General features: G+C 48.9%; 1 protein-coding gene across 2 annotated transcripts in view; it reads left to right on the top strand.

The window, feature by feature from the left end:
* The window catches only part of LOC115078902 (threonine--tRNA ligase, cytoplasmic), an 87104-nt gene that overhangs the window by 27462 nt on the left and 34772 nt on the right, over positions 1-24870 (top strand). For both annotated transcript variants that reach the window (XM_029581985.1, XM_029581993.1), the window contains exons 10-13: positions 445-543; positions 7049-7215; positions 9031-9193; positions 9529-9666. In XM_029581985.1, the coding sequence (XP_029437845.1) occupies positions 445-543; positions 7049-7215; positions 9031-9193; positions 9529-9666 (567 nt within the window). The remainder of the gene's footprint in view (positions 1-444; positions 544-7048; positions 7216-9030; positions 9194-9528; positions 9667-24870) is intronic.

The following is a 24870-nucleotide window of genomic DNA, read 5'->3' as shown; positions in this document are numbered from 1 at the left end:
TCCTGACTATGTTGTATTTTAAAGCTTTTTTTTTTCTTTGTAACATGCTCTCAGTACAGGATTTTTGTAGAAAAGCAATGGTTCTCAATCCAGTCCTAGGACACATCCGGCCAAGATATCCATGATAAATCAGGAGAGGGATTTGCGTACCATGGAGGCAGGGCATGAACATCTTCTATATGTAAATCCATCATGGCCGGATGTGTCGCGAGGACTGGGCTGAGACCCCCCCTGGATCAGACATTGTGGCCTAATTAAAGCAGATTCTTCTCGGTGGACTAACATAAGAACTACTCAAAGTTAATCCTGATCACGAGCTGCCAGGACCGGTCCCATCTGAAGAAGCCTTGGTATTCAGTTATCTTGAAGTCCTCCTTGTGTTGAGCCGTATAAAATAATCCAACTTCTGAAACTCTGCAATAAAATGTATTTATTTTTCCACAGGAGCAAGAGCTTTATTTCTTCCATGAGCTCAGCCCTGGAAGTTGTTTTTTCTTTCCCAAAGGAACTTACATCTATAACCAGCTGATTGCGTTCATCAGGGTAAGTAGCACTCGTTTATTCATGCATATTAGCCGGTGTGGATTCTGAAGGGGCCAATGGAATTGTAAGTTGCAGGAAAACTTGTCACAGGAAGGGTAACTTTCAAAAGGACTCCAGCAGGTGAAGAAATAGTGTGACTGGGTGCGTAGAATCAGGCACCTGGATGCCGTGTGCATACAGGAAAGGTGTCCTGGAGTGGAGGCCGGGCAGAGCTAGCACTTCAGCACATACTTCTGGAGTTTAAAAAATGAGTAAATTCTCTTGGGAAAACTTCACGCATTGGAAGTGTAATTATGCATTGCATAGTTTTTCCAGGATAATTTTCAAAGTGGACTTGTGTCTGTCTGCTTGGAAAATTGGGTACGTTTGTGCCTATTTTGCCAGCTTACCTATGCATGATGTTTAAAAAAAAAATTACCCTCAAAGAGAAAATATTTATAGGTTTATTCCCTTGTTAACTGTTATGGTCTAGTGGTAATTTGTGGACAGTCTTGATAAGTGGATGGAGGAACAGTGTTGAGAATGGCAGGTGGCTAAGTGCCATTGCTGACTTATGTGATTTTTAAAGTACTTAACGCTGTAATTAAATTGTAAGTTCTCTGAAGCAGGGAGTACATTATGTGAGTTAAATCTTACGCAATGTAAAATAACACAATATTTTGCTGACAGCATGTAATTATTTTGTATATTTCCCTAGCGTGTAGCCAGATGGTCTCAGGACCAATGGGTTATGTGCTCCCCTGCTAGCAGTTGGAGACGGACTCAGGTTTCAAAGCTGACGTCACCCTAGATAGAGGTCACTCCTGCAGTGATACCTAAGGGTCCCTCCCCCCAGCTGAGAATTCCTGAGGTGATTTCTGAGATCCCTCAGAGGTTGCCTTGGTCCGGTAGCCGGTTCCCGTCATAGACTTTGCTGGTAAGGCAGCGGGTGCAGGAAGCCGAATGTGGCGGTGACTGCCTAAGCCCTCTCCCCCTATAGCCAGAGACCATCTCTGTACTCAGCCGATAAGTGCTGAGCCCAAGTAAATAAAAGAAGAACTCTAATTCAGAGATGTGGAAAGGCTCCAGTAAGTCTTTCCTTCGGTCTCTTGCTCAGTGCACCGTAGAGACATTCCCGATCCCGTTGGGGTAAGGGAAGGGGGTTGTTTGAGCGGCCCTTCAAGGGGCTAGGCCCCACTTCAGGCTCGATGAGGCACTCCATGTGGCAGGTCGCAGTGGCGCCATCTTGCGCATGGTTTTGTGCGGTGACATTTTCCCCCATAGACCATCGGTATGCATGGTGCGGGCCGGGCCGGCCCTACTGCGCGCACAAGTGTGTGCTTAGGTACGCGCTCAACTGTATGCATAACTGTGCGCGTAAGTACACGTGTACATTCACGCACAACCAGATGCTTATACTTGCGTGCAACAGCGCCAATTGTGCGTGCTCAAGTTCAAGCACAAGCCGGCCAAATGCACAAGCTGCACTGACCTATGGCTCCAGCAGCGAAGAAGCACAAGCAACACTTTGTGCTGCCTGTCATATTAGGGCTGCAGTCTGGCCTTGAATCCTTCCTGTGTCAGCACTATGAGGAGGCCCAGGGAGGGCTGGACTCTCAATTTCCCGGCCCCTCTCAGTCAGAGGACGGGTCAGCCATGACCTTATCCGGTAGTACCCTGGATTTGAGCAATCCCGGGACTGTGTCCTCCTGGCCTAGGCATGAACCTGGTGACCTCTTGGGTGGAATTCTTTCAGGGCTTTCAAGCCTCTGTTCAGGTGCAGTAAGCTGCTGCCCTTGCCTGGACTTGAGCCCCAGCTGGGAAGGCCTTATCCTCCCACCCTATTAGCATGCCTCGGGACATGTATCGCCTCACCAAGCGTGTCTCAGACACCACGAACGATGAAGAGGATGCAGGCTCATTGGAGGATGAGGAAATCCCTCCATGCTTGGAACCATACTGGACCATGTTACGGTTTTTCCACAGAGATGAATTGTCGGCACTGGTTTCCCAGACCCTGAAGACTCAGCGTGCCGGGAACTCCCAATGTCTGAGCCAAAGAACCCCATCCTGGTATCTCTATGGAAAGCCTCTTGCTATTTCCCAATGCTGATAGTCAACCAGGAGTTAACAGACCCGGAATGAGACTCCCTGGAAGCCAGCTTTAAAGGAGACCGGGCATTGGAGACCCTGAACTTTGGGGCCCCAGAGGCTAAAGAACGCCTGCATTTCCCGAAAGGGGACACCCTAGTCTGTGCCGTTTCGAAACTAACAACTATCCCAATAGAGGGAGAAGTGGCCTTGCAGGATGCGCACAATAGGCGACTGGAGCCATCCTTAAACATGCCTTTGATGCGACAGCAATGACATTGCCAATCGCTTCCTGGTGGCTTGCTACTCTCGCTCTTGCTCTCTCTCCATATAGCTCAGGGGCACATTCCAGGGAGGCGATGGAGCCCGCTGGAGCATGCCTAGCGGATGCAAGCTCTGACTTAGTGTGTACCTCGGCTAGAGGGGTTGCCTCAGGGTGGCTGGAAGGCAACTATGGCTGCGAAATTGGTCAGCGGACGCAACCTCTAAGGCAAACCTCACTAAGTTGCCCTTTATGAGGATCCCTCCTATTCAGAAGCAAAGTTGGCCAATAAATGGGGTGAATCTCCAGTGCCGCAGCTACCAGAAGATAGGTGAGGGGTGCTGCGACTTTTTTTTTTCTTATGAGGGTTCGGACGAGAGGCCCCATAGAAACTTGCCATTTTAGACATCTTGACCTTCGGGAAGGTCTCATTCCTTTCGGAGCCATCAACCAAAGATAGGAACTGGTTCGGGCTCAGATTCGACCCGAACTCCCCAATGAAGTTTGGCCGACCCATCCATGGGGCGAGGCGATAGGGGGCCGACTATCCCTCTTCTAGCAGCGGTGGGTTGATCATATCGGAAAAATATGTACTGGACATCATACGAGAAGGATACGCTCTGGAATTTCGCAGCATCCCTCGGGACGTGTTCATGTCTCCTTGCCACTCCCAGCACAAGAAACTGGCAGTGGAATCTACATTGATAAGGCTTCTCAGTTTGAGGGCTATAACTCTGGTAACTACACTCCAGGAAAATACAGGGCATTATTCCATCTAATTCATTGTTCCCAGGAACGAGGGTTCCTTACACCCCATTCTGGACCTCAAGAGCATTAATCGTCATCTGTGGGTAATTTACTTCCACAAAGAAACTCTTCGCTCAGTCATAATGGCCGTACAACTGGGAGTGTTCTTGACCTCCCTGGACCTCTTGGAGGCCTACCTTCATATTCCAATCTGCCTGGACCACCAGTATTGCCTATGCTTTGTGGTACTGGGCCATTATTACCAGTTCTGGGCATTGCCCTTTGGCCTGGCGACCGCCCCCAGAACATTCTCCAAAATTATGGTGGTGGAGACGGCTCTGAGGAAAGAAGGGATCCTGGGGCACCTTTACCTAGACGACCTGCTGATTTGGGCGAAGTCATTGGAAGAGAGCCTCCAGGTGACCTGCAGGGTCACATCCCTGCTTTAGGAACTTGGCTGAGTTGAGAACATAGAAAAGAGCAGCCTAAAGCCCTCCCATTCCTTAGAGTACCTGGGAGTCCAGTTCAACACCAAGCAGGACAGTCTTCCTCCCCCTCTCGAGGATAAGGAAGCTGATGGGCCAATTATGCTGGTTGACGAACACAATGCGCCCCAGGGTATGGAGCTATCTCCAGGTCCTCAGCCTGATAGTGTCAATCCTAGAGGTAGTGCCGTGGGCGAGGGCACAGATGTGGCCACTCCATCACTCCCTGCTGTCATGTTGGAACCCACTGTCGCAAGAGTACTCTATTCGCCTCTACCTACCAATGGAAGTATGTTCTCGGCTTCAGTGGTGGCTACAGGAAGTTCACCTAAGCAAGGGTGTAAGCCTTTCCCCACGGAACTGGCTAGTCCTCACGATGGACGCGAGCCTCCAAGGGTGGGGAGCTGCCCATGGTCCGGTTAGCACCCCCCTCACAAAGGCTGCGTCTTCTCGGGCTTGGACGTCCAGGCAATAGAACCTGGAGAAGATGTGCAAGGAAGACCACGTCGCTGCTCGGCAGATGTTGACAGGAGACAGCAAGGGTGTAAGCTGGGTTGTCTTCCTTGGGTTGTCAACTCCTGACCAAGTTGACAACCCAAGGAAGAGGCGCGCTGGAACATAAACCACCTGGAAGCCCATGCTGTCAGATTAGCGTGCCTACAATTCAGCCACAGACTTCAGGGCCAGGTAGTCCATATGATGTCTGACAACACAACAGTAGCCTACATAAACCACCAGGGAGGAACCAAAAGCCACCAAGTATCTCTGGAAATAGACCCTTATGGAATGGGTGGAGTTAAATCTACAAGGGATCTTGGCCTCCCACATTGCGGGAAAAGACAACGTTAGAGCAGACTTTCTCAGCAGGGAGAGTCTGGATCCAGGAAAATGGATGTTATCGACCAGAGCCTTCCAGCTTCTGGTAGATCGCTGGGGAAGCCCATTCATCGACCTACTAGCCACGCCCCACAATGCAAAGGTTCCCTGATTCTTCAGTCGCAGAAGAGATCAGCACTCCCAAGGGATCAATGCCCTGGCCCAGAGCTGGCCAGAGGAGGAACTTTTACTGTACATGGCCTCTGCTGGGGAAGATCATTCGCAAGATCAGGCGCCACAGAGGATTAGTCCTGGTGGCCCGGATTGGCCCAGACACCCATGGTTTGAAGACATGTGGAGGCTTCTGGTGGAGAACCTTCTATACCTCCCTCTGCACGGGGACTTCTCCAACAAGGTCTTATCCTTCACAAGGACCCATTTTGGTTTTGTCTTACGGTCTGACCCTTGAGAGGGCTGTCCTAAGTGTGGATATTCGGTGGCAGTAATTGTCACCTTGCTCCGCGTGTGGAAGTTCTTGGCGTACATGCAGATCTGGAGAATATTTTGAAGCCTGGTGCGAGGAATGCGGGCTCTCCTCGGTCAGTCAAGATGCCCCATGATTCTGGAATTCTTACAGGACTTTCTGAACTAAGGACTGTCCCTCAACTCCTTGAAGGTTCAGATGACAGCTCTCTCCAGTTTGAGGCGATGTGAACAGAGCCCGCCTGTCGATACATCCAGACTTGGCCTATTTCCTAAAAGGAGTTAAACACTTCCGACCACCCGTAAAGTGGCCGGTCCCCCTATGGAACCTCAATCTAGTGTTGGACTTCTTAGTAGGGCCTTCCTTTTGGCTGCTGTGCACTGTCTCTACATCTGTTAATGCTGAAGACTGTATTCTTGGTGGCGACATGCTTGGCTCGTTGCATCTCTGAACTACAGGCGCTGTCATGTCTGGAACCGTTCTTTCGGTTGACTCCAGGAACATTGCAGCTTTGCAACATCTCTTCCTTCCTTGCTAAAGGTAGTCTCAGTTTCATCTGAACCAGGCCATTTCCTTACCATCCCTAGATAGACTCAAGGACTCGGAAGACTACTGCCTCCTACGCCACTTAAACATCAGTATGCTGTTAGTACAGTATCTAGAACGTACAGAACCAGTGCGCAAGACGGACTGCTTGTTCCTTCTTCACAGTGGATCGAAACAAGGCGAAGCTGCTTTACGAGCTGCCATAGCTTGCTGGATCAAGGAAGGGATCACGGGAGCTTATGTAGAGGTAGGGAAGTCTTTACCCCTTCAGGTTAAAGCTCATTCCACTAGGGCCCAGGCAGTATCCTGGGCGGAAGGTAAGCTACTGTCTCCTGTCAACATCTGCCGAGCAGCGACGTGGTCTTCCTTGCACATCTTCTCCAGGTTCTATTGCCTGGACGTCCAAGCCCGAGAAGACGCAGCCTTTGTGAGGGGGGTGCTAACCGGACCATGGGCAGCTTCCCTCACAGTTTGGGGAGTAGCTTTTGTACATATCATTGGTACTGAGTACATCTGGCTACATGCTAGGAAATGGAGAAATTTCTTAACCTGACAATTTTGTTTTCCTTAGTGTAGACAGATGGACTCAGCATCCTGCCCATGGCTGCCTATGAACAGTGCCATGGAATCGCATATGAATCTCAATCCCAAAAAGATTACAGGTAAGCAATCACCCCATCCCTATATCTGGGCATCTATAATATTGCTGGGATTTAGCGCTTGTTTGGTTGAGTACAGTTACAGTCACCAGTTTTAATCAAGTTCTTAATCGTTATTCAGTTGTTTTCAAGCTTTTCAATAGTATGTCCACAATGGCTTTTGAAGAGAATACTTGAAGGGCTGAGGTTACTACAGGGGTGCATCTATGGTGACATCAGCTTTGAAACCTATCTCCATCTGCTAGCAGGGGAGCACATAACCCATTGGTTCTGAGTCCATCTGTCTACACTAAGGAAAACAAAATTATCAGGTAAGTTAATTTCTTCATTTGAGGTGGATTGTGTGGTATATGAATTATACTGTTTCTGTAACTCCTGCCTGTTTATTACCTGGCCTGATGACATTATGCGGGCTTGCTCTAATGTTGTTTTCCAGGGTGAGTACAGAAAACGAGGTTTCCAGGAGGTTATCACCCCGAACATTTACAATAGCAAACTGTGGCAAACCTCTGGCCACTGGCAGCACTACAGTGACAACATGTTCTCCTTTGAGGTAGAGAAGGAGATCTTTGCATTGAAGCCCATGAACTGTCCAGGACACTGGTATGCTGCTTGCTTTTTTTTTTTTTTTTTTAATTTTATTTTTGTTTCATAAGGCTGAAGAAGCTAGAAATAGCAAATGATTTTGTTTGGGTTTTTTTTTTTTTTTTTGTGAAGTCCTCGGAATATATTTCATTATCCTCCTGTAATGATGTGTATTGACAGGGGTGCGTACGCATGCTATTGATAGTCGCGCATGTAGAAAGAGAGTGGCTAGCACCCCAGATGACCTCTTCCCTCTAGATGCAGTGTGGTGCAATATCATTTTTGGTGTGTCTCCACTAACTGATGTGTTGTGAGAAATTGTAGTTGATCTAGTTAAGCAACTTTCAAAAATTGAGGCCATGAAATGCTTTATTTCTTTCTTTAAAACTTGTAACCCACACATGTCCAGAAGTTCAAGGCAAGAAACAATAACAAAACATGCGTAAAGCAAACCACATAAAGCTAGACAATAAGACAACAAAATGAAACAAATAAAAATCAATCAAACCGTAAAACAGGAAATGCATGTTGCCTGAATGAGCTGTGTTCTGTAAGAACAATACATTTTCTGAGAGCCTACTGAGGCTATGATGGATAAAGCTGCTTGAAATGGTTGCATTTTCCGAGCTTTTAAAGCACTGAGTATCAGTGAGGGTTCAGATGGAATCGGGGAGACCACTCCAAAAAATAGGGCCATCAATTGAGAAGGCCCTTTGTGCAGAATGGACATGAGAGAGGTCTTGGGTTGTTGTTTTTTTTTACTAATGGAAATATTACTCCTTAAATAAAATTGTGTACACCACTGGACAGCAGTAAGCAATAGAGCATAAGAACATAAGATATGCCATACTGGGACAGACCAAGGGTCCATCAAGCCCAGTATCCTGTTTCCAACAAAGGCAATGGCCAATCCAAGTGGCAGGAACCTGGCAAGTACCCAAACATTAGATAGATCACAAGCTGCTGGTGCTTATTAATTGCCGTAATGGCTTATGGGTTTTTCCTCTAAGAACTTATCCAAACCTTTTTTAAACCCAGTTACACTAACTGCTGTAACCACACCCTCTGGAGGTGAATTCCAGAGCTTAACTATGTGCTGAGTGAGAGAAATTCTTCGATTTGTTTTAAATGAGCTGCTTGCTAATTTCATGGAGCAGGTCCTTTCTTTGATATGCGCATGTCTTGGCTCCTGCATCTTATGAATTTTTGTGATTATGCTGCCCCTGGAGTGTTTGCTTTTAGGGGATAGTTTAACTGTTTCCATTGATGCAAGATCAACTACCCGCAGGCTTTACACTAATTATCCTGGAAGGAATTACCTTACAAAAACTACCTACATGCATTTTTGTCTGCTGAGTTGTACAGGTTTTTTTTCTCAGTTTACTGGCATACATTTGAAAATTGAAAGTTTACAGCATTGACAGATAAAATGTTTGCGTCTGTGAAGGTTGATTACAAGCATCAGCTGTTTTACAGCACTTTTGTGTTTTTGTACTGGATAAGTGAAACTTGTTTTAAGCATGGACATATCCATATCCTTGTGCTCTGAGGCAACGTGGAGGCTTGAATTAGTTTTAAATATTTGAAACTTTTTATGTGTTACGCTGTCCTTCCACAGCCAGGCATTTCTTACCGTGTTCTCTCTGTGGGACTGAGCATGTTTTATTGCAGTTCAGAGGATGTGCCCCCTACTCGGTATAATGTTGGATTTGTATGCTGCTGTCCTTGTTTGACGGCACCGGTTCTCGAGCATCAGAATAACTAGTGGGATTTCAATGTTTTCTAAGTCTCCTGTAAGTTTACTAAGCATTTTTTTTTTCCCCCTTGTATCAGCCTTATGTTTGATCACCGGCCGCGGTCCTGGCGTGAGTTGCCTCTGCGGCTGGCCGACTTTGGGGTGCTGCATCGGAACGAGCTGTCTGGTGCTCTCACAGGCCTCACCAGGGTTCGGCGGTTCCAGCAGGACGATGCTCACATATTCTGCACCATGGATCAGGTAGGGCCTAAAGCAATATCAAAGCATGGCAAGTAGCACTGTCTGAATTTTCAAGAAAGTTCATCAGCTAGTAAAAAAAAAAAAAATGTTGCTAGCTGCAATTTCTATGGGTGGTTATAAGGCTTGGGGAGAGCTACACAGAGCGGCAGTTGCTAGCCTTAAGAGAAACATGGGAGTAATCTGCAGAGAGTGGCAGTCACTATCTTAAGTTTGCTGGGCAGACTGGATGGACCAGTTGGTCCTCTTGTGCCGTCATTTCTATGTTTGTTCAGCAATCACAGAATATACAAAAAAACAAAAGCAAGAAATATATTCTTTGTGTGTTTTACATCCAGATAGAAGAAGAGATAAAAAACTGCCTGGATTTCTTGCGCACGGTGTACGAAGTGTTTGGATTTTCCTTCAAACTTAACCTCTCCACGCGCCCTGAAAAGTTCCTCGGAGATGTGGAAGTGTGGAATGAAGCAGAGAAGGTAAATGGTGCTCAGTAGTGGGATACTGGTTTGAAAGTCTTACCCAGATGATGAAAAGTACCACACTTTGCTGTTAGATTTTGCTGGGGAAGAATGCGTGGGAAGTTGTTTTGGGGTTTGTTTTTTTTAATATTTCTATCATTACCCTAGAGTTGGGGAAACTCTGGCACCAGGAGAAGGCGTGATTGGACAAGGCTGTAGATAAGCTGAGGAAGTGGCTATATTTCATGCCACTAGATCACACCTCAAATTTGTATTTTCTTGTAGAGTTTTGTTGGTTGTCTGTTGGGTAGCATCTGTGTGTTTTCTGCTGTCAATTAATTTTTGGTGTATATTTGGAGTTGTGATTTTACAACATCCATTTCTCTGCAGTCAAGTGAATGGCCCTTTCGCATGTTTGACATCTCCTTTCAGCATACAGACATTTCCCAGAGTTTTCCAAGGATTTCTGGAGAAGGCCTCTGAACATGCATGGCAGCTCCTGTGGGACATAGTGTTCCGACTCAAAACAAGATCTGTTAGGGTGAACTTCAGTGCAGTTTATATCTAGCATTGTGTAGGAAAAAACCCAATTTGTGTACATCGGTGATTTAAAGGCTTTATGTGAAGTTTACTTCAACTGAAGCCCTCCATCCATGTACCCGGTGTCATGGGATTTCAGTATGGTGGCAACGCAGTTAAGAAAAGCTCTTTTGAGCCTCATGACAAGGACTATGTACTTTTTTACTGGCACGCTTTGCACCCTTCCTTAAAGAGAAAGCTCGTGCGCTTTTCACGTGGAAAGTTGTCATGGTTACAGAGCATGCACCGTCACTTGCACGTGCATTTTCTGTGGCTAGAAGTTTACTGGAAAAGTGCGAGCGGAGATTTGTGTCCTTTTCCACCCCCAACCTCGGCACGTCCCTGTGAATGCACCCCCCCCCCCCCCCCCCAGCACAGACATGAGGGAGGGTGGTTTTCAGACGGCTGACTCGCATGTGAAAAAAGCTTTATGCCCACGTGCATCACTTATCTCCTCAAAGTGTAATTCAACTTGCCCTTCTGGGACCGAGGAGGGAGTAGCAGCAGCTGGGGATTCAGAGGAAGCAGGATCTGGGATCAGGTGATGGAGTAGGGGTCATTCCAGGATATGGTGGGAAGGAAGAAAGGTTCCAGATCTGGGAGATCAAAATCAGAGGTCAGAGAGGGTGGGTCTGAATTGTAGTGGGAGGGGGAATGTGTCCCTATCCCTGCTGTAGTCCTGCTTTCTTTCTTTTGTTATCCCTATGCCTTCTCTAACCTCCCACCCAATCTGACATGTACACAGCACTGATCTGTTTTCTTTCTATCTGTATTACTTGGTAAGAGACAATCTTGCAGAAGTCATCTCAGTAGATCAGCGAAGGGTTAATTTAGTCCTTTATGAGAGGAAATACTGTTCCCTGTACGTACCAGGATCAGTCCAGGACACCTGGGTTGTGACTCCGCATCAGTAGATGGAGACAGACTAAAACTTGTGGGCGGAGCCATATAAGCCCCTGTGCCAGTCACAGCCCCTCAGTCTTACTCTGTCTCCAGTAGATGGTGCAGGTCTAGTCACAGCCCTGCCTGACCTGGTTTTGGTGTTAGGTTTGAATTTTTTGGGCTAGGTTTTTTGTTAGGCATAGTTGTTTGTGCCAAATTGGGGTTTTCTTTTAATCCCTTAGTCTCGGGTGCCCTGCCTCCCAGGGGGGTTGAGAGGTCCTGAGGGGACTACCGTATTTCCACGCATATAACCCGCGGGTAATGTGCGTTTTTACCTACCCCGCATGCCTCCGCGGGGTATAAACGTGGGCGGGTTATCCAGAAAAAATTTTACATGAAAACGACTAACAGAATACCTAACCAAAGGGAGACGTACCAGTATATCGGTAAACAAGCATGAATCAACTTTATTGTTATTGTTTAACATTATTGTTTCAGATTCTTATCTTTGTTGTTCAGAATCTGCTGCATTATTTGTAATTTTTATTTATTAAAACAAAGTTATATGGTATTTTGTTACTTTATTACTTCACTACTTTTAATACAGATTGTGAATCTTATCACTTAGCGGAAGCCCTACGGGAAGTTAATAGTAATTACGTTATATAGCGCATTTATAGGTAAAGCGTTAGTGTACAGAATGTTTGTATGAAAATTGAACAAATGGCAATATTAAAATAAAAAGAAAACATTTAATTAGAAAACATTTTCATATTATAAACGCATTCAAATCCGAACAGTAGTAATAAACAAAGTCAAAATATGAATAATTTTTAAATAAATCTCCAGTTCTTATACATCAATATAAAAGAGCCCTAAATAAGCAACCTAAATTAAACTTTATAAAATACTTGTCCTATAACTAGCAATTAATTTAAAAGACTTTAATTGTCCTCTTCTTCACTAGCTGAAGAAAACCCCTCGAAGTCATCATCGCCTGAATCATCATTAAGGGCGGCTAAAACGGTCTGCAGTCGTTCAGCCGTCACAGCATCTTCTATCAGATCGTCGTCATCTTCGTCTGCCGAGCTTAGGTCTGAAGAGTCTTCTTTTTCGTCAACAATGATGCCCGCCTTTTTAAATCCATTCTGGACAGTATCAGGAGAGATTTTGTTCCATGCATTAAGCACCCAGCTGCAGGCCTCTGCATGGGTTGCACGGCGTAAACGACCAGCCGGTGTAAAACTATGAGTCCCAGACTGCATCCATTTGTCCCATTCGGCACGAACATAGGTTTTAAACGGATGGTTTACTGCAATATCAAGTGGCTGCAGTTTAGAAGTTAAACCACCAGGGATAACAGAAACATGGGCCCCAAGTCCGTTCAATTTTTTTTTAACGTTTTCGCACTTGTGTGCTGCCATGCTGTCAAATACTACCAATGATTTCTTCGAGAAGAATCCGCCAGGTCGGGTTCGAAAACATTTATCTATCCATAACAGCATGACTTCATTGTCCATCCAACCTTTTCTGTTGCAGTGTACGAATACACCAGGTGGAAATTTTTCGCGGGGCATCGTGACTCGTTTGAATATAACCATTGGTTTAAGTTTTATACCGTTTGCGGTACATGCCAGAACCACAGTAAAGCAGGTCCGCTCATGACCGGTAGTCGATATGGCCACCGTTTTAATTCCTTTTTCAGCGACTGACCTCGTAGCAGGAATGTCAAAGGCCATCGGAACTTCATCCATATTAATTATTTCAGAAGGCAAAATTCCACGTTCTCTAATGCTCTCAATTGTGAAATCTCTAAAATTAGTGACTAGTTGCTCCCAATCATTCGGTAAATGTTGTCCAACTGTTGTGCGCATACGCACGGATAAATTGTTCCGTTTCATAAATCTGGCCACCCAGGTTAAGCCACATTTGAAATCGGGTATATTTCGTTCTACGGCAATAAGCCTAGCTTTTATTTGGATGGCCAATGTAGAAATGGCTAGGTTATTCACTCTCCTTTCTAAAACCCAGTTCTTTAGGTCTTCCTCTAAATGCGGCCATTTCGCTCCATGACCTCGTCTGGCGCGTTTTCTCGGATTCATTTTCTCTAATGCAGCCTTATCTTTTCTCCATTCTCTTATAGACTTTTCGTCAACTTCAAATTCTCGGGCAGCTGATCTGTTGTTGGTTGCTTCAGCACGTGCAACTACATTAAGTTTGAATTCGGCCGTGTATGACTTTCGCTTAGGCATGGTTCTCTAAAGAAAAAATTATTTGTAATTAGAATTTTTAAGTATTTAATAATCTTTAACATTTCTGAGAAATTTTAATTTGTCAGTAGAATTTTAAAGTCATATTGTTCATTTTTTATAATTTATTCAAGTGCAACGAAACTAAACATACCTCTTAGAATTCAGCGGCGGTGCGAAGAACTTTGTGAACTAAACTCGATCGACACATACTACACCACGCGCGCAATAGTTAAGCAACGCTATTGGGTGCAGCGTTGCAGCGTAAGCCCCTTGGCAGCCGCTATATATAGCTCACTCTGTCAATTGCAGCCGGCATACTGTTTGCTCCACTCTCTCAGCAACGTCCACTGAGCAAAAATTTCCTGATTCAGCTCTGCAGATCCAGCAATGTTGGGACGTAAGTCTGGTTAGTCTGTACGTCTGTACTTTTGCTGCGCTCTTTTTCATGATGTAATTTGATTAAAAGCATGATGCTTTTATTTGATGGACTCTACGTAAAAAAAGATCACCTAGGAAGGGGTACGCGACGACCTGAGCTTTTGCTAAAGGGTACGTATCAACGGTTCCCACTATTTTCTAAGGAAAAGCATGTGACTTTGTTAGGCCAACGGTTGGGCTTTAGGTCAAATGATGAAACAGCGCTTAAGTAATGGTTACCGATTATGAATGGGTAACCATTTGATTATGAATTCTCCCGGTTTCGATCTTTTGTTTATTTGTATGTCTTAGTTGCACACTATATCGTGATTGCTCCCAAAAAACCTTAAAGGTAAAAGGTAGCATATTTAACAAAACATATAACGACGATTGGTTATAATGGGGCGATCGGTATGGCTTCGTCGTTGAATATAACGGTAATCGGGCGTTGCGGGTTATATGAGGAGGCGGGGTATATTAAAACTTTCTTACATAAATCTTGAAAACCTGCGGGTTATGTGTGTGGGCGGGTTATATACGTGGGCGGGTTATTGTCGTGGAAATACGGTACCCTCCCCTGGTTGAGGACGCTGCCAGGGTCGAGGACCCGGCTGGTCTAGTGGCAGCGTCAGGGGTGACACCGGGGAGCCCAGTTCACTCACCCCTGCAGGACTAGGGCTCCAGGACCCGGGACAGCGGCGTCAGCGTTTTAAAAAAAAAAAAAAAAGAATTTTTCTGTTTTTATTTTATTGCGGCCGGCTCTCCGTTGCTTCGGCGTCGCTGCTCCGTCGTCTTCGCGCAGGGGGGCGCCGCAGGCAAGGGGGGAGGTCGCCGAATTAGTTTTTCTTTAATTTTGACGCGCCTCAGTTTACTTCCCGCGGTCGCTGGCTTGCCGCGCGGTTCTTCAGGCAAGGCCTGCGGGTCGGCGCGCGTGCGTTTGTCCAGGGAGGGCCTCTGCTCGGCCTGCATCCAGGACGGTGAAGCAACGTCCGGGGCATCGCGGGGGGCTCGGGCCCGGATCGCACGTTCGCCGCCGCGAGGGGTAGGCCCAGTAAATAGGCCTCAGGACATTTTCCCGCTCAGCGCGGGAGCGGCGGCCATTTTGGCCACCGGCAAGGAATTCTCGCGGACCGCGGCAGGCGATTCGGCTCTCCCTCCCGCGTTATCCCCGCAGCGGGGCGCGGCGGGAGGGGGCGCCGAGGAGGGGCTTCGGCCCCGGGGGGATTCCAACGCCGATTCTTCCGAATCCGGGTCGTTTTTCTGAGGATTTCGCGGTCTTGCTGCGCAAGGTACTTATGTACAAGCGCAGCAAGCGCTCCCGAGGGGGGGGCTCTGGGGAGGGCTCCAACCAGGCCCCACCGAGTAAGCGCAAGGCGAAAAAAGACCGCGATGCTCGCCCAGGAGCCAGCGCGAGGGACACGGCTTCCCCGGAGCGTACCTCAGGAGTCAGATCCAGAAGATTCCTCCACGGCAGATACTGATGGTCTCGGAGCCCCCGAGGGGGGCTGAGGAGACGGGGGCGGATGGCTCCGCCCAGCCCGGCGCGGGAAAAGGTACACAGGCAGCGGACGGGGATGACCCCAAGGTAGTCCGTCTGTTCCGCAGAGAGGAACTGTCGCCATTCATCCCGGCCATTCTCCAGGATCTGGGGATAGAGGCTTCACCAGTGGGGGTCCGCCAGGAGGCCAATATGGATCCAGTGCGACTGGGATACCCCGGAGTTAGGGTTGAAAGTCAGCAAGGCCATGGATAAGCTCTACCCGCTCCCGGAAGAGGCGCTGGAGCTTCTGCGACTTCCAAAGGTGGATTCAGCGGTCTCCGCGGTGATGAAGAGGCCCACTATCCCGGTCACGGGGGCGACGGCCCTTCAGGATATACAAGACAGGAAGCTCGTAGGCGGCTCAAGAAGATATTTGAGGTATCTGCCCTAGGGGGGCGGGCAGCAATCTGCACTAACTTCGCCATGCGCGCTAGTTTACGCTGGGCCCAGGTCCTTCAGGCGAATGCAGGCCTGTCGGCGGAGGAGGCGTCTCAGGCTGATAGATTGGAGGCGGCAATGGCTTATGGAGCTGACGCCCTCCACAACCTGCTGCGCACATCTGCTAGGTCCGTAGTAGCCGCAGTTTCGGCGTGCCGTCTCCTGTGGCTACACAACTGGGCAGCGGATGGCTCTTCCACAGCCCACCTAGGTTCGTTACCTTTTCAAGGGGAAGTTGTTGTTCGGTAAGGAGTTGGATGATTTGATGGTTTCTCTGGGTGAGAACAGGGCATTCAAGCTGCCCGAGGATAGGGCCAGGGCGCGGCCCTCCTTTCCGGCTAGGTCCCGGTTCCGGGGGCCCAGGAAATCGTGCCCTCAAAGATCCGCCGGCTCTTCGTATAGACCATCTTCTTCCCGGAACACTCAATGGCAGCAGTCCTTTCGTGGGAAGCGTTACGGGGAGCAAGGCGGAGCCCCGTTGGGTGCAGGGTCCAAGCCCTCGCAATGAACTCTGGCCGGTCCACCCCTTGTCGCGCCTGCGGCGCGCCGTTCCAAATGTAGGGGCGCGGTTAACTTTATATTTCGAGGAGTGGACCAGGGTGACGTCGGACCAGTGGGTCCTCGACGTGATAAGACACGGCTACGAGTTAGATTTTGCTCGCATCCCAGTGGACGAGTTCCTGGTCTCGCCCTGCAAGGCCCCAGGAAGAGGGCAGCGATGTTGGACACCTTCCGTCGGCTGGAAAGCTTGGGGGCCATATCCCCCGTCCCTGCCGATCGGCGCGGCTCGGGCCGTTACTCCATTTACTTCGTAGTTCCCAAGAAGGACGGCACTTCAAGGCCAATTCTGGACCTCACAGGGGTAAACAGATGTCCTCGCGTTCCCCACTTCGAAATGGAAATGATTCGGTCAGTTATCGCTTCGGTGCATCCGGGCGAATTTCTGGCTCCTCTGGATCTCACGGAGGCGTACCTTCACGTGGGCATTCAGCCATCGTGCCAGCAGTTTCTGAGGTTCTGCGTTCTGGGGAGGCACTACCAATTTCGGGCGCTCCCTTTTTGGTCTTGCAACAGCACCTCGGACATTCCCGAAAGTGATGGTGGTAGTGGCGGCGCAGCTGCGACGGGAAGGTCTTCTGGTTCATCCTTACCTAGACGATTGGCTGATTCGGGCGAAGTCAGAGAGTCAGTGTCGATGGGCGGTGGACAGGGTCCTCCAGCTCTTGCAGTCCCTAGGCTGGGTGGTCAATTACAACAAAAGTTATTTGGCTCCCATTCGACACGAAACGAGGCAGGGTAATCCTCTCTCAAGATCGGATATGCAAACTGCAATCTCAGGTGCGGCGTCTGTCTCTTCGCCGTCCACGAGTCTGCGATTACCTGACGGTGCTGGGGTCTATGGCTTCAACGCTCGCGTTGGTACCCTGGGCGTTCGCTTTCCTGCAGCCATTGCAGTCTTCTTTGCTGTCCCGTTGGACACCAGTTTCGGAGGATTTCTACCTACCGCTCCCGCTTGTGGGTCCGGCGAGATCCAGTCTTTGGTGGCTGGATCCAAGTCATCTGTCCTGTGGCGTATCCCTTCTCGTTCCCGACTGGACGGTGGTGACCACGGATGCCAGTCTCTCCGGCTGGGGAGCAGTTTGCCTAGGGAAGTCGGTGCAAGGTCATTGGTCAGCATCGCAAGCTCAATGGTCCATCAACCGCCTCGAGACCAGAGCGGTCCGTCTAGCTCTCCAAGCCTTCCTACCCTTGGTGCGGGGACAGGCGGTCCGAGTACTGTCAGACAACGCAACCACCGTGGCCTACATCAATCGTCAAGGAGGGACGAGAAGTCCACTGGTGGCGGAAGAGGTGAGAATTTTGATGGCCTGGTCGGAACAACATCTCAGCAGCATAGCAGCGTCTCACATTGCCGGGGTCGACAACGTGCAGGCGGATTTCTCAGCAGGCATCGTCTAGATCCCGGAGAGTGGGAACTGGCGGACGAGGCGTTTCTTCTCCTCTGCAGGACGTGGGGAGTTCCCCACTTGGATCTGATGGCCACGTGGCACAACGCGAAGGCTCCGCGTTTTTACAGTCGGCGTCGAGAGCGGGGAGCTGAGGGCGTCGGTGCGCTGGTGCTCCCTTGGCCGACGGATGTGCTGCTGTACATGTTTCCCCCGTGGCCAATGATCGGCAAGATCCTGCGGCGCGTAGAATTGCACCCATCCAACATGATCATGGTGGCACCGGAGTGGCCACGCCGTCCATGGTTCGCAGACCTCATTCAGTTGTCGGTGGAGGCTCCCCTTCGTCTCCATGGCTTCGCGGGGCTGCTTCATCAGGGCCCCGTCTGTTTGGAGGATGCGGATCACTTTGTCTCGCGGCATGGCTTTTGAGAGGAATCGGTTACAGTGAAAAGGTTACTCTGACGCGGTTATTGCTACGCTGCTGAGGTCCTGGAAGCAGTCTCCGTCCCTGGCTTATGTCAGGGTCTGGGTAGTTTTTGAGGATTGGTGTATGCAGCGAGGCTTGGATCCCACCGCCGCTGCGGTCTCTGATATTCTGGCTTTCCTCCAGGCGGGACTGGCCAGAGGCTTGGCGTGCAGTTCCCTAAGGGTCCAAGTGGCGGCACTTGGTTGTTTGCGGGGGAAGGTCGGGGGGATCCCCTCTAGCTCTTCACCCGGATATAGCCCGTTTCCTGAAGGGGGCTAAGCATCTCCGTCCTCCCTTGCGTCCTTCCTGTCCGGTTTGGAATCTTAATTGGGTTCTTTCTGCCTTATGTTCGGCACCGTTTGAGCTTGTGCAGCGCTCTACTGTCAAGGATCTCCCGTTGAAGACGGTGTTTCTGGTGGCGATTTCTTCGGCACGCCGTATCTCGGAATTGCAGGCGTGGTCATGTAGGGAGCCGTTTTTGCGACTCTCCGACACAGGCGTTTCTTTGCGCACTGTCCCTTCTTTCTTCCGAAGGTCGTCTCGGCTTTTCATTTGAATCAATCCGTTGAACTTCCCGCTTTCGCGGTCGGGGAGTCGTCGGATCCGAAGACGAGAGACTTGCGGAAGCTGAATGTGAGGAGGTCCCTCCTTCGCTATGTGGAGGTCACTAATCCTTTTCGAATAACGGGTCATCTGTTTGTCCTCCTTTCTGGTCCCAAGAAAGGGGCTGCAGCGTCTCGCACGACGATCGCCCGTTGGCTCTAAGAGGCCATAGGCTCAGCGTACATTGTACGGGGAAAGACTCCGCCGGTGGGTCTTCGGGCTCATTCAACAAGGTCTCATGCTGCGTCTTGGGCGGAGTCTTCTCAGGTGTCGCCCCAAGAGATTTGTAGGGCGGCTACCTGGTAGTCATTGCATACCTTCGTCAGACATTACCGTCTGGATGTTCAGGCCGCTGAGGTCAGAGGGTTTGGAGAGAGGGTACTCCGAGCAGGACTCTCTGCTTCCCACCCTCGGTAAGTTGGCTCTGGTACATCCCAGGTGTCCTGGACTAATCCTGGTACGTACAGGGAAAGGAAAATTAGTTTCTTACCTGATAATTTTCGTTCCTGTAGTACCAAGGATCAGTCCAGGATCCCGCCCGCTGACGGAGAGTCCGCTCATCGTTGTTTCCTTGCGCTCACCGCTTGTTCGCTCTCCCGGTTGGGGAGTCCGGTTCCCGCAGGGGTTGGAATTGTTTCCGATTAAATGGCTAGTTTTGTTAGTTAGCTATGGTTGCCCATTTGGGTTTCTACTTTGACATTACGTATGACTGAGGGGCTGTGACTGGCACAGGGGCTTATATGGCTCCGCCCACAAGTTTTAGTCTGTCTCCATCTACTGGTGCGGAGTCACAACCCAGGTGTCCTGGACTGATCCTTGGTACTACAGGAACGAAAATTATCAGGTAAGAAACTAATTTTCCTTTCTCACAGGACAGCAGGATGGTAGTCCTCTCATATGGGTGACATCAGGATGGAGCCCAATCACGGAACACTTTTTGTCAAAGTTTCTAGAGCTTTGACTGGCACCCACTGGGCATGCCCAGCATAGCACCAACCCTGCATCCAGCAGGGGTTCCCCTTCAGTCTTCTTTTTTCTGCGCAGCAGTAGCCATGCGGGTTAAGGAGCTCTGCAGAGATTCCTGACAGGAATTTTTCCTCACGGAACTTTATCAAAAAATTATACCCCATAGGGGTCTCCTTGTCGATACTTTTGCTCCGCGGTCGAACAGTAAGTTTTTTACCTGCTTGTGGTTGATTCCCGTCGAGTTTTTCTCTTGCGGCCATCGACCGCAACATGACTAAATCTGTCAAGGCCATGGCGTCGGGTTTCAGTCGGTGCCCCGACTGCACTCGAACAATGTCCATCACTGACCCTCACACGGTCTGTGTGGTGTGTTTGGGGTCCGGCCATGATGTCCTTACTTGCACCAAATGTGCCCAAATGACACCAAAGGGTCGCAAGGCTAGGCTGGAGAAGATGGAACTTCTCTTTCGGTTACAAACCCAGACTCCATCAATAGTTTCGATGTCGTCCAAACCAGTACCGTCGACTTCGCGCCAACACTGGGAACCCGCTGCTGCCCAACAGGCTTCGAAATTGGGAGCATCCTGGCTCTGTGGCACCTGTCAACCGTAAGGCAGATGTCACCTACCTAGTTCAGTCAGCCCCTGGCTTCCAGAGAACTCAATTAGATCATCACTTAGTGGTTGTGGAGTCAGCCCAGAAGAGGGCACAATGCTCCAAACCTCATTCTTCCATTCCTCCAGGAAAGGAACAAAAATTCTTGGATGCATTGCTTCCTACCAATTGTGCATGTCCCAATACAATAGGGCCCTGTTCATGAAGAGTCAGGAATTTGCTGAAGCCTTACCTCTGCAATTCCAGGACCAGCTTCAGGCCATAGCACAAAAAGGCCTAGATGCTGGCAGACATGAAGTACGGTCTGCATATGACCTCTTCAATACCGCCTCCAGAGTTTCGGCGGCAGGAATTAGTGCGAGGAGATGGGCCTGGCTAAAGTCTTCAGACCAGAAGTACAGGACAGGTTAGCCGACTTGCCCTGTGCTGGGGATATTCTTTTTGGTGAAAAGATTCAAGAAGCCGTGGCGCAGCTCAAGGACCACCAAGAGACTCTGCGCCAGCTCTCCTTACTGCCTTCTGATCTCTCTTCCTCTTCCAAAAGAGAGACTCCAAAAGACAAGTCTATCAGCAAACGCGATACTATCCCCCAGTGACCAGGGGTCGGCCTTCTAAGCCTTACCAAAAAGACCAATCCAGGCAACCTTGAGTACAGAAGTCACAGCTAGCCCCCCAGCCAGGTCCAGCATTTGGCTTTTGACTCCTTCCTAGAGAGCAGTACCCAGCCTCCACTCCGGCTATTCCCATCAGAGGCTGATTGTGCCACTTCTCTAGACTTTGGCACACAGTCACCACAGATCAGTGGGTACTCGCTGTAGTAACTCAAGGTTACCACCTCAACTTTCTCTCTGTTCCACCGGATTCCCCACCTCGGCTGATGTGGGGAACATCCGACCACTCATCACTCCTAGAGCAGGAGGTCTCCCTCCTCCTCCAGTCCCGAGCAATGAAACCAGTGCCCCTATCCCAACAGGGGCAGGGATTCTATTCCCGGTATTTCCTGATACCGAAAAAGTCAGGTGGTGTTCAGCCACTACTGGATCTTCGCACCTTAAATACCTACAAAGAGAAAAGTTCAAAATGGTAACCTTGGGTTTTCTTCTTCCCCCTTCTCCAAAGGGAAGACTGGCTCTGCTCTCTAGACCTTCAGGACGCCTACACACACATTTCAATTACTCTGTCAAATCGAAGATTCCTGCGGTTTCTAGTAGGCCCAAACATTTCCAATATAGAGTGTTACCATTCGGCCTAGTATCAGCCCCACGAGCCTTCACCAAGTGCCTCGTAGTGGTAGCTGCCTTTCTCAGTAGTTTAAAGTGTCCACGTCTACCCCTATCTCAACGATTGGTTGATCAGGGCTCCCACTCAGCAAACTGCACTGATGTCCCTATGTCTCAGTTTGCATACCCTGATCACCCTAGGGTTCCTCATAAACTATCCAAAATCCAGGCTAGTTCCTTCTCAAACCCTGTCATTCATAGGGGCCGACTTGGACACTCCAAAAGCCTTCCTGCCTTGGGATCGAGCTTTCACTCTCGCTTCTCTGACCCATTGACTGCAGTCTCGACAACATTCAACTGCATGCCATTTTCTGGTCTTACTGGGTCATATGGCCTCCTCTGTGCATGTCACTCCCATAGCTCACCTTGCCATGAGAATAATGCAGTGGACTTTAAAATCGTAGTGGACTGTCGTCTCAGCCAATGTCTACCATTGCCACATCACCAAACAGCTTCGCTTATCGCTGGCCTGGTGGACAAAGGGAAGGGACAAGGGGCTAATGATTCTGATAGCCCCTCATTTGCCACACCAGGTCTGGTTTCCAATTCTCCATGACCTATCAGTACACCGGCACATTACTATGGGGAAGGACCCGCTTCTGATCACTCAGAACAGCGGCTGCCTTAGTCACCCCAATCTCCAGGCCCTCTCCCTGACAGCCTGGATGTTGAAAGGTTAATACTTCAACCTCTTAACCTTTCAGAGTCGGTTTCCCGTGTCCTAGTAGCTTCACAAAAGCCTTCCACAAGGCAGTCTTATCGTTACAAATAGAACAAGTTTACGGTATGGTGTACTTCCATGTCCATCGATCCCTTCACTTGTCCCACACCGAAGTTTCTGGACTATCTCTGGCACCTGTCAGTCAGGCCTCAAAACTTCTATCAGGGTATTTATTTATTTATTTATGTATTAACTTTTATTTACCGACATTCGTGAAGCACATCATGCCGGTTTACAAAGAACTCAGGTGGGAGATACAATGAAACAATATAACAATGTAACATTATAACATAGTGAACAAATAAAACAGTACAAAAAATGAAGCCATGGGAGCCGAATTGAGGGGGGGGGAAAGGGGGGGGGGGGGGGGGGGGAGGGTGGGCAAGGGGTAGGAGGGGAAGGGGAAAGCATAGTTAGAAGGAGGTAAGGGGAGAATACAAAAAGAATAGGGGGAGATTATGTACAGGAGAACTGTATAGGTGTCATTTAACTACGTAGAATTACGGAGACGTCGAAAGATGGGGAAGGCGGTAAAACTGGGAAATAGTGTAAAAAAAGGGGGGGAAATAAGGGAAGGGTGTCAGTGCGGTAGCCGCCTTCCATAAAGGGGTCAGGGATGTACCTATTTCAGAACATCCCCTTGTAACATGCTTTTTGAAGGGCTTGCTCCACCTTAAACCTCCATTGCGCCCTCCGGCCCCTTCCTGGGACCTAAACATGGTTTTGGGGCGGCTCATGAAACCACCATTCGAGCCTCTCCAATCCTGTGATCTCCGCTATTTCACCTGGAAAGTGATTTTTCTTTTGGCGATCACATCCGCTGACAGAGTTAGTGAGTTACAGGCCTTAGTCACCTACCCGCCTTACACTAAACTTCTGCATGATAGGGTAGTACTCTGCACTCACCCTAAGTTTCTGCCTAAGGTAGTATCAGAGTTTCACATTAATCAATCCATTATACTACCTACCTTCTTTCCCAGGCCCCACGCCAATCCAGGAGAACAGGCTCTGCATACCCTTGACTGTAAACGGGCTCTAGCTTTCTATCTAGACCGTGCATCTGCCCACAGGAAATTCACTCAATTGTTTGTTTTCTTCGAGTCCATCAAATTGGGTAAACCTGTGGGAAAGCAGACCCTCTCTTCCTGGTTAGCGGACTGTATTTCCTTTTGCTACCAGCAGGAGGTATTCCACTTCAAAACCATGTTCAGGGCCATGGCAACTTCAGTAGCGCACCTACGCTCGGTGCCGCTCGCTGACATCTGTATGGCTGCTACCTGGAGCTCTCTCCACACCTTCGCAGCCCATTATTGTTTAGACAAGGCTGGCAGACAAGATTCCTTCTTCGGCCAGTCTGTGCTGTGCAACTTATTTGCAAACTGAGGTACCAACATCCTTCCGCCAACCTGTTCGGGTTCAGGATGCCCTCCTACCGAATTCCACCCCAGTTCTTGTGCCTGTTACACGTCTTTGGGTACATTTGGTGCATTGCTCGGGCATCCCCAGCTCGGTACTCACCCATACATGAGGACTACCATCCTGCTTGTCCTGTGAGAAAGCAGAGTTGCTTACCTGTAACAGGTGTTCTCACAGGACAGAAGGATGGTAGTCCTCACGAAACCCGCCTGCCACCCCGCGGAGTTGGGTTAGTTTGTTTTCTTATTTTATTTTCGCATGTACTTTTTACTATAAGATGAGACTGAAGGGGGGACCCCTGCTTGGATGCAGGGTTGGTGCTATGCTGGGCATGCCCAGTGGGTGCCAGTCAAAGTTCTAGAAACTTTGACAAAAAGTGTTCTGTGATTGGGCTCCATCCTGATGATGTCACACACATGTGAGGACTAACATACTGCTGTCTGTGAGAACACCTATTACAGGTAAGCAACTCTGCTTTATACAGTTATTATTTGTTAAGAGATATAGTTATTAGGATGCAGTTTTGTGCTTAAGTTCTCAGTGAAATTTTTCACAGCTCACCCACCCTTCCCCCTAATATGACCAGAAGTTACTAAAATGGCAAACAGGGATAGAGAGAGGCAAAGAACAAGTTGCACTCCATTATTATGTACAAGGTCAGCATGTAGCTTGCTTTGAAAGTAAAAGATAATGGATACACAGCCCTGCTTCTGTAAGCATCAAGAAGTTCTGCGCTGTCACATAGCCCCCCCCCCCCTCCCCTGAGTCCTACCTTCCTTCTAATGAAGCCCGCAAGCTTCAAGGTCACACATACGCAGAGGAAAAAGTTGAAGCTGAAAACACCTGGCAACTGCCCAGATTTAGTTTAACTTTAATAGTATAACCTGCTCATCCGTTTTATAGACTTTATGGATACCACTACGCTTCAGCTTTTGGGGGACACATTCTTATTGGTTTCACAGTAGTGTTTTGCATGCTGTCTGAGGTAATAGTTAAATGATTTGCTTTTATTGACACTGACACTTTTGCTAAATCTTTTTCATTTTGGGGTGTCCAACAGAGTGTTAGAATCAGAAAAAGTCAAAGGCTAGTGGTCAC

This window comes from Rhinatrema bivittatum, chromosome 1 (assembly GCF_901001135.1).
Source record: "Rhinatrema bivittatum chromosome 1, aRhiBiv1.1, whole genome shotgun sequence".
In the NCBI taxonomy this organism is placed as follows: domain Eukaryota; kingdom Metazoa; phylum Chordata; class Amphibia; order Gymnophiona; family Rhinatrematidae; genus Rhinatrema; species Rhinatrema bivittatum.
Note: the sequence above shows the minus strand (reverse complement) of the source record. Positions and strands in the feature narration are given on the sequence as shown.